Source organism: Brassica oleracea, chromosome C4 (assembly GCF_000695525.1).
Source record: "Brassica oleracea var. oleracea cultivar TO1000 chromosome C4, BOL, whole genome shotgun sequence".
Classification (NCBI taxonomy): Eukaryota; Viridiplantae; Streptophyta; class Magnoliopsida; order Brassicales; family Brassicaceae; genus Brassica; species Brassica oleracea.
This window is the reverse complement of record NC_027751.1, coordinates 41,323,083-41,333,430: the sequence shown is the minus strand read 5'-3', so window position 1 is coordinate 41,333,430 and position 10,348 is coordinate 41,323,083. Positions and strand designations below refer to the sequence as shown.

Below are 10,348 nucleotides of genomic sequence, written 5' to 3'. Positions count from 1 at the left end.
TTCATCCCTTTTCCCTAACAAAAACAAAAATTTGAAAAATTCATAGACCCAAAATCAAACGGAATACATGGGACTGAATCTCTGTGAAATTTGGAATACCTCTTTGAAATTTCCAAACCTATAATTAACCAAGAAATATAAAAACCACTCAATCTAATTAAATATAGTATGGTTAAGATAATCGGCGATGGCAGTTTATATTGGAAAAGGAAGGCGAGGGAAGATGAGGAGGACAAACTTTTCATCATTGAGGAGGATGTCAACACATTAGCTCCCTTCTTCTTGATATAGATTAGGTGCCTCCGTGAAACGAAGGAGAAGCGTGACCATGGTGGGATGCGAAGGAGAAGCGTGACCACCAGCCGGTTACGGTGGATGCGAAGAGATCGATTGATTGCTTCCAGCGAGAGGAGTCGATCAAACACGCAAGAACTCTGAGTTAAGAACGGATTTATGGAAGGCTGAGACGATACGGAGATAGGAACATCGATTGAATTTTCTGGAAATTGCATCGGGGAAGTCGCAAGCTTGAGAGAAGAAGATAGCTAATAATACGTGGGCTTGGCATAATATTGAGCTTAATAATAAAATTTAATAAAAGCCCAGTTGGAATAAGACCGGATTACACAGAAATCGTTTGTTTGGTGAGGCGACACGTAGCAAGAAAGCCTCCTTCTCCAGATTGACGTGGACGCCTGAAAAGGCAGATATGTCAACTTTATTTAATAAGATTATTACTATAAGGATGTGACTAGTAAGCAAATGAAAACTACATTCCTTAACGTTTCTTAAAAAAATTACCATTTACGAGAAATACTTTTTTTCTCTTCATTCTTTCTAATTTTTTTTTTTTTTGTAGAAAATTATAATGCAAGTTTGTTCCTTGTTAATTTTGATAAGAAACCATTATTTCTCATCTTTCCTAAAAATTTATTCCTATTCGTTCTTTTCTATTCATTTCCAATGTTTTTTTAGTAGGATTGCGATATTTTTTTAAAGAAGTGTTGAGACGTTAAGAGCAAAAGTCTTGTTTTTAAATCATGATGATACTTCCAGCAAATTAACATCTGACCAATTGGAGAAGAAGCGGTAGATAACTCTGTAGAATCTTTTCCTCTGTTTTGTCGGAAAATTAAGAAAACAAAAAAAAAAACAAAAATACAGAGAGGAGAAGAAGGGAGATACGTGCTCATCATCATCAAACGATAATCTGCGGAGAGAAGGAAGATGTAGAGAAAGAGAGAAGATTGCTATCTTCTTCTTCCCCCAGACTATTCATCCTTGTCTATCTCTTAGTTTCGATCTATCTTCTTAGGGTTTCTCCTCGCTCTCTCATCTTCTCCGATAGACCCATTCCTCACCCATTTGGTTTTCAGGGTGGAAATGGAAATCTCGGCTCTTGTCGACAGTATCTCTTTGTTTCTGAATCTGTCGTCTTCCAGACATATCGATTTAGACCCATTTGATAAATACTACAATAGAGTCGAAAAGTTGTTAGGAGTCTTGAAGCCTATAGCTGATGCCGCTGTTCTCAACTCTGATCTTGCTTTGGAGGAGAAGCTTTGTAAATCATTTCAAGAATTGATTCAAGATGTTGATCACTCCAGAGACCTTTTCACGAGTTGGCACCCTTTCTCCAGTAAAGTCTATTTCGTAAGTTCCCATAACTTCTCCTCTCAAGTTATTTTGAAGCTTATGGAATCTGAAACAATGTATTAGTACTCTGCTCTATACAAGACATTACATACATCTCTATGATCCTTTCCAGACACTGTAGCTAAGTTGTCTTATGCTTTTAGGATACAGTTAATGACCATCACGTACGTTATTCTGCACGCTTCCTTGATATTGAAGTTCTTTTAATATCCACGTCTAGGTCCTCCAAATTGAATCTTTGATACCAAAGATGCGAGACACTATTGTAGATACTTTCCAGTTTCTCAAGTCTTCTAAGAGCGACCTACCTGATGAGCTGAGTCCAGCTTCCCTCGAGGTACTTTCTCTTTACATTAAAACAGGACTCTTGCATCATATTCCTTTGTAACAAATCCGGTGTACATCTGTGCTTTCTTCAGAGCAATAGACTGCTTTGCGTATTGTCTGCATTGGCAATTGACTCATTTTTTCAGGAGATGCTAATGGTTCATTTACAAAAAATTGTGATTACAGAAATGTCTAGAGAAGATTAAACATCCTACTTATGAAGAAATATCCTCTGTCATTGATGGTGCTCTAAGTGATCAGAGAGACGGCGTTGGACCCACCCCAGAGATCTTAGTAAAAATTGGAGAAAACACCGGTCTAAGATCAAACCAAGAGATTCTGATCGAAGCTGTAGCTCTAGAAAGACAAAAAGAGATCGCCGAGCAGTCCGAGAACAATGCAGAAGTCGAGTTCCTCGACCAGCTGATCGTCATCGTAAACCGCATGCACGAGTGTCTTCTTCTGATCAAACAGACTCAGACATCTAGCGTCTCCATTCTCGCCGACTTCTTCTGCCCTCTTTCCCTCGAAGTCATGACTGATCCAGTGATTGTATCATCAGGACAAACATACGAGAAGGCCTTCATCAAGAGATGGATTGATTTAGGCTTAAAAGTTTGTCCCAAGACTAGGCAGACTCTTACTCACACCACTCTGATACCTAATTACACCGTGAAGGCTTTAATCTCTAACTGGTGTGATACTAATGATGTCAAGCTCCCTGATCCTAATCAATCTTCGAGTTTAAACGAGCTCTCTCCTCTCTTGTCATGTACAGACTCCATTCATGCTTCACCTTGTAGGTTATCTGTATCTTCAACTACACGAGGGTCAGTGGAAAATGGACAAACATCTGAGAATCACCACCACCATCATAGGTCCCCTTCTGCTAGTACTAGCTCAGTTTCTAATGAGGAGTTTCCAAGAACAGATGGTAACGAAAACTCAGAAGAATCAGCTCACGCTACACCTTACACCAGTGATGTTTCAGGAGAAATTAGATCAGGGCCTCTAGCTGCAACCACCACTTCATCATCAGCAGCTCCTTCTCGGTCTGAATACTCCCCAAGGTTTATGGATAGACATAACCGTGGCAGCCAGTTTTGGCGCCGTTCTTCAAAGATTGTCTCAGCGCCTTCGAACTCGGCGAGGCGTGATCTCGCCGAGGTCGAAAGCCAAGTCAAGAAACTCCTGGAGGAGTTGAAAAGCAGTTTGTTAGATGTTCAGAGACGAGCAACAGCCGAGATAAGGCTGCTGGCTAAGCACAACATGGATAACAGGATAGTGATAGGGAACTCCGGAGCGATCGTCTCGTTAGTTGAACTGCTTCGCTCAACAGACTCAGCTACGCAGGAGAACGCTGTCACAGCGCTTCTCAACTTGTCTATCAACGACAACAACAAGAGTTTAATCGCTGAGGCTGGTGCCATCGAGCCGCTCATTCACGTTCTTGAGAACGGTGGCTCGGAAGCTAAGGAGAATTCGGCTGCTACTCTTTTCAGCCTCTCTGTGATAGAAGAGAACAAGATCAAGATCGGTCAGTCAGGCGCGATAGGGCCTCTGGTGGATCTGCTAGGGAACGGTACTCAACGTGGGAAGAAGGACGCTGCTACTGCATTGTTTAACCTGTCGATACATCAAGAGAACAAGGGAACGATCGTGCAGTCTGGGGCTGTGAGGTATCTGATAGATCTTATGGATCCTGCGGCTGGGATGGTGGATAAAGCGGTTGCTGTGTTGGCTAATCTAGCTACGATCCCGGAAGGGAGAAATGCGATTGGTCAAGAAGGTGGGATAGGTCTGCTTGTTGAGGTGGTTGAGTTGGGTTCTGCTAGAGGGAAAGAGAACGCTGCTGCTGCTTTGCTTCAGCTTTCGACCAACAGTGGGAGGTTCTGCAATATGGTTCTTCAAGAAGGTGCTGTTCCTCCTCTTGTCGCGCTCTCGCAGTCTGGTACTCCCAGAGCCAGAGAAAAGGTATCAAACTTCATAATATATATATATATATATATCTCATCTTCAGTCTTGTGCTAACGTTTTTGGAGGATGTTGTAACTTTGTTCAGGCACAGGCATTGCTCAGTTACTTTAGGAACCAAAGGCATGGAAATGCTGGGCGAGGCTGATGGATGACTGATGATGAGTAGATTTTGGCTCATTGGTGCCTGTTCTGTGTTTGTTCTTCTTATCTAAGTAGTGATTTTGTACAGAAGAGGTTTCATCTGCAAATAATTCCATATACCCAAGATTTTGTTGATTCTCTGCATTCTTTGATCTTCGTTTTAATAAAGTTTTTTTGAAGGAAACAGTTGTAGTTGTGAATGTGAACTGAGTGAGAGAATATGTAACCATTGATGGACTATATAACAAAGCTGATTACATGTGTTTGTACTGTTTTTGGTTAGGGCATTATTATTCTCGTTTGAGAAGTTTTTGCCAGTGTGCTACAACAGGTCTTGTGATTATTAAATACAATTGAATAAATATAACGTAAATTGTTCCGTTTAGAAGAATATTAGATTAATACATCTTACTTGTAAAAGTTCTGGATTAACCGGAGCAATGGTGATGAAGGAAGCATATGGAGTTGTACACATAATTTACTTGTATGTCCAATGAATTAAAGCTATCAATTATTGTCTTTTACATAAATCCTAATTTGTTTGTAAACGTAATGATACCATAATTTTGGAAATTTTAGTAAAATTTAAAAAAAAACTGGGACGTTAGTGAAAAAAATATCACAAAACTTATTTTCCGCTGCCGGGCTTCGAACCCGGAAACATCATCTCATCTTAGATAATTTAGCCAGTGTGCTACAGCGGAACTTGTGACTTTGTTTTATAATTAAATACATATATACAGTAAATTATTCCAGTTAGAAGAATAAAACGTAAATAGACCGACCTTACTTGTAAATACTTATTTTTCCAGTTGGTTGAATTTTCGAAATCAGTCTTCTTCACCGCTTTTTAGTTTACAAATATATAATATATTTATATGGTTTTATGATTCGAATGTCTTGACTGGAAAATATTGTCAAGTACACAAAAAGAGCAGAATTTGTTTCTCTTAGTTTAGTTGAGCTATTATTTCTCCAATCAAGTGAATATTAGTAAAAGTATTTTACAGCTGAAAGAGAAGAGAAATAGTGTAAATTTTTACTCAAGATGATATAATATGAAAGTTTTACTTAGTTAACTGTACCCCAAATAATATTTCTTCGTCCCTCACTTTCATTCTACTATTTTACTAGTCATACCCTACATGTTTTTTTTTTGTGAGACTAGCTTCTTGTATGCATGCAAAGTCTTGAGTTTCAGTTTTGGTTTTTGTTGTTGCGTAGATCTCTCAATGGTGAGAGACGGGTTGCTACAACTAGAAAAGAGACCAGTCATATAACGTGAAAAAGTTTGAATTCACATTTACTATTAAAACAATAATTTGAAGACCTTTTTTTTTTATAAGAACTGGAAAAAAACAATTACTTTCAAAATAAAGAGAACTTTTCATTGCATCTTCTGAGCTTCAGAGGTTAGTGTGTTTGCTCACTTCATGTTGCCATTAAAAAATAAAAGCAAGACCATTAAGACAAACAAGATCACATACCAACCTGATTTTTGTTAGGAAACATATTGATTTGCCCTGTTTTGCTTCCCCTTAAGTGGACAAGTTCAAAAAGGGTAATCATATTTGTGCCAATCTTGGTGTGGTTACACGATCGAAACAGAGGCCATATATGTTTTTAACGGGACATAAAGCAAGACAAGATAGCAGCATTAGCGTGGACATGAGAAAGGCTTATCATCCCTCCACGCAACGTATTCAGTACATACCTATAAATAAGAACAAAAAGTTTCACTACACTAGAGAAGAATGAAAGATTCATCAGAATGAATGTATATAAGAGCCTTAGCATATTATTACATGGTCCTTAATTAATCTTGCAAGCAAAGGCAGTACCAGTCCAGCAAAGCCATGGAATAAGCAGAAAAGTATTACTTAAGTTCTGACTTCCTGCAAGATATAGTGCGTGAGGCCTTCAATATGAATAGCAACGAGACTTTTAAAGCTTTCTACTCAATTAAGTTACCTGATAATCATAGGCTCGTACAGAAAACACAATCCCTAGTGTTGCGTATATGTAGACTAAGCAATCTTCAAGCCTTAGCAGTGATTGTCCGCTCATAAGCCACGGGAATACTGTACTCCAAAGCATTCTTGATCCCAAGAAACACGGATATATCAATCCAAGATTCGCTTCCCGCCCATCAGCCTGACCCAACATTACACATTTTTAAATTCAAGAAGAGGAGAGGGATAAATAATCATCATGTGGGTGTCTACTCTAATCTTATTATGAAAAAGCAAGAGAGATCCTTCTATGTTGCGAAATAAGTGCCAATATTATCTAAATAATCATCCTGTGGGGAACAAAGGATGTCCCAAACATCAGACGAAAGTTAATGCTTGTGAAGTTCCTAGAAACCATATCCTTTTATCTGATAAGATTAGTCAATGCTCTTTCATTACAAATATAACTCGAATCAGGAAGTTGCAATGTAAAAAAGAAAAAAAAGAATGAAAAAACCATTACCACCTAAGAACAAGTTATTGTCTCTTTGGCTCTCTTTGGTGATGTTGTAGTTGCAACATCCCCATTAAAAGGTGATCAGGGAGTGGCATCTTAGCAAAAGACTCTTGATCCTCCATGTGATCAACACAACCCACAACAGCATCCAAGTCACTCATAGCCATCTCCAGTCCTTCTTCATCATCCTTTTCCAGTAGAATCTGAAGCTGCTCGAGAAAACCCTTAACAAAGGTCTCGGTAGAAGCACCATCCGTTTCGCTCGGCCTTAGTACTCGCGAATAAGCAGAAACAAGGTGAATAAAATAATAGCACCTAGGATCATTGAATTTGATAAATCCCAGGTGAGGGTTGGTAGAGTCTTTGTTGATCAAAGCCTCGAGAAAAGACATCCCATAGAGGGCCACAGACTGCGCAGTGAGCTTCAAAGTAGCATGTTCCTTGAGAGTGATCCAGTGAGGAGGTTCAAGTTCAAAAGTAAAACTGGATGGAGGACCCTTACACTCGGGATGATCAGTAGTAACTACTACTGGGGCATAAGGTTCTTGATTCGGAGGAGCCTCACGGTATTCAGTAAGCTTTTGCTGGTAAAAAGGGTGACAAGGGTCGGAGCTATTCAGGAAGTTGAATTTTGCATTACGAAAATTACTGTTCCTGATCCTCCTCTCCATCTCCAACTCCTTTTTGGAAACCAAAAGTGCCGTTCTCTCAAGCACGAGTCTGCAATCTGGATGTGGCTCGATGATTTGCACATCATTATTTGTTGAACTCGACATCTTTACCTACAACTCTGTTAGGATTTAAACCTACTTTGTGCTATCGAATTTGGAATAAACTTGATACCAAAACTTATCTCAAGAACAAAATAAAGATCACAAGGTAATAACCAAAGCAAAACCTGGCTTAATTGCTAATCTCTATTTATTGCTCTCGTCTCTCTTCTAATCGGATAATTCAAAACCTTCAGCGATGCCTTCTATTTATACTAGCTTAGGGATTCCTTTTCTTACACGAATTCTAATTCTCCTATTTCCTTATTCTCGTATCTATACTATCTATACTATTATTTATGAATTGATTTTGCTGATTTGTCACGTTGTCCATGATTTTAGATAATTTTGCTTATTTGTCATGTTTTTATTAGTTTTAGTGATGTTTTCTTTTCTAGTGATGTTTCTATCAATGCTTGCTTATTAGAAAAAACTACAGCACAGTGTCCCTTCTTATGATATTTATAACATGTCTGATATTTCAAATCCTCAGAGTTAGAAGACTTACCTTGGCTTGATGGCTCTTCTTTATTTGGGTTTAAAATCTCCTTGTCTCTTGGACTTAAATCATGGACAACTTTTGATCTCAACAAGGATGGGGAGATCGTATCTTTCTGAACCTCAGGACCTGTCTTAAAATTCTTGGACAAAGACAAGTGACTCATACCAGTGGGAGATGATTTATAAACAAATTTATCAAGTATAGGACTTACCTTAGCCTTTACTTGGACAATAACAGGTTCTGATTTTTCTTTGGAACCATGAGTTAGATACCTCCTTGGGTATATCTTTTTGATCTTAGAACTCGTGAGTTCTGGTGCAAATCATCCCTCATGACTTCCTTAAGAGCTCTCCACGTTTTGATAGCTGGCTCCTTGTAAAACCATCTATCATCTTCTTCTTGTACCCACCATTTAAAGGCATTACCTCTTAGTTGATCAAGGGCATAAGATAGCCTCTCTTCTTTCAGGATGTTGCTGTAGTGAAACCATTCATCAAGGTTCCTCAACCATTTAAAGGCATTACGTCTTAGTTGATCAATGGCATAAGATAGCCTCTCTTCCTTCAGAATGTTGTTGTAGTGAAACCATTCATCAAGGTTCCTCTACCATGTTAAGTAGATTCTTCCTCCTGAAAATGTAAAGAGTTCAATTTTATCAGCAAAAGAATTATAATCAAACCGAGAATTAGCAATATGATGAGTATGGGTTTGAGAAGTTGGATGTTGATTGATCCATGAAGGATCTGGTGGCGTGGGCTCGACATAGACAGCCTCTGGTGCATGTCCAAATCTTCTTTCTCCTTGTTGTGGTCGTTGGTCTTGTGCCTTGTGTCTTTTCTCCAACCGAGCAATCTGATCTTTTACTTTCTTTAAAGCTGCCAAAAGAGTTTGGTTTTCCTTGAGAAGTTGGCTCTGGGTTTCTCCTGCCATATCTTCCTGAAAACAATTTCAAATATCAAGTGAAAAATAGGGAAGTGCTGGTCGAACAGAGAAAATAAATGAATTAATGCAAACTTAGACTAAACCGAGAAATATGCAAATTTGAACTGATATAAAATAAACTATGCAAAATGATTTTTCTTTTGGTTTTCTCAATGCAATCTCGAAATGAAACTATGTGATATGATAATAAACACAAATGGGAAGTGAATATGAAAAGCAAACTAACAATGATATTTTTTTGAATTTTCTTATGATGCAAACAATTAAACTAACAATATGCAAATCATATGAACTATGCTCAAAAAAATATTTTTTTTTTCTTTTCTGATGCAAGCACGAAATGGAAAACTAAATATGGTCTAACAAAATAACTAGGACGATTTTTTTTTATTTTTCAGACTTGATATGCAATGCAAGCAAAAAGGAAACCATTTAAATGCAGATTTTTTTTTTGACAGTTTTTGATTATGGAAATAAAACAAAAAAAGGAAACAAACATTTTCTTTTGGGATTTTCGAATTTTAATGAATCAAACAAGAATTTTTCTTTTCTTTTTCGTGGCTTTTAAAAGGATGAACATAAGGAACACAAAAACAAATGCATGAACAAAACTTGAAACAAAGAAACAGTTTTTATGGATTTTCGGTTTATGATGAAAAAAAAGCAAATGCAACCAAATGAAATATGATGCAAGGATAGATATCACCTGATTCAGGAACTTCAGCTCTGATACCAAAATGTTGTAGGTACAGGGAGGGGTAACCCACGAATTGATAGTTGGTGGAACCAAGGTTTCAACCTAAAAACAAAGAGAACCGATTTATATGAGTTCTAGAGTTTTTATGATGCAAACAGAAATAAATATGAATATGAATCAAAATGATAATATGAATAAAAACAAATAGAAAAGGGATAGATTGATGAATATGGGATCTTTGTTGCTGGACGTGTATCACTCTCAACAAGGATCGATGGATGGAAGATGAATGAAGATGGAACCGGTCTTGGTGGATGTATATCACTCTCAAGATCGATTGGTGGATGGAAATGGGATGATGGACACCACAAAGCTCTGTGAAAGGAGGCTTTGATAAGTCTGGATGCTCAAGAGCTGCTTCTCACAATACTCTAAGACTTAGAACAAAAATTTTGAGAAACTAGAAAAACTGTATTTTCATTCATAAAAGTTCAATGGTGTTTTACAAAGACAAACTAATTGAGATTTATAGGATTGACTACTGGGACTCTCTAACAGTCATAAAATGACATAAGGAAAGAAATAAAATCGAAATAATAAACTTGGAAGCAAAGGAATTGATGGCTCCTTGAAAACTAGCCGTTGGAGGCTTAATGATGAGAATCTTGGCCAAATAAATGTAGATGGTGTTCTTCTTGTATCTGGACGGTTTGAGGGGATAACTAAGCTTCCTGGGAACCTTCTTGATGGCTTGATATGTGCTGAAGTCGTGCACAACTTGTTTAGAATGTAGCTGTTAGAGGGTTATTGCCAAAGACTCCAAATAAGGCAAGTTAAAGTAAATGAGAATCCTCCTGATCCAATGGT

General features: G+C 37.9%; 1 protein-coding gene across 2 annotated transcripts in view; it reads left to right on the top strand.

Annotated features, from left to right (window-relative positions):
- The window catches only part of LOC106342870 (U-box domain-containing protein 4-like), a 9,126-nt gene extending 4,732 nt beyond the window's left edge, over positions 1-4,394 (top strand). The window contains exons 2-5 of one of the 2 annotated variants that reach the window (XM_013781920.1): positions 1,377-1,653; positions 1,877-1,993; positions 2,170-3,957; positions 4,046-4,394. In XM_013781920.1, coding sequence (XP_013637374.1) covers positions 1,384-1,653; positions 1,877-1,993; positions 2,170-3,957; positions 4,046-4,105 — 2,235 coding nt within the window. In that variant the 5' untranslated portion in view covers positions 1,377-1,383 and the 3' untranslated portion in view covers positions 4,106-4,394. Of the gene's footprint in view, positions 1-1,016; positions 1,654-1,876; positions 1,994-2,169; positions 3,958-4,045 lie in introns of those variants that run through there. The other variant, XM_013781919.1, reaches the window with a different exon arrangement.
- Positions 4,395-10,348: the final 5,954 nt, after the last annotated feature.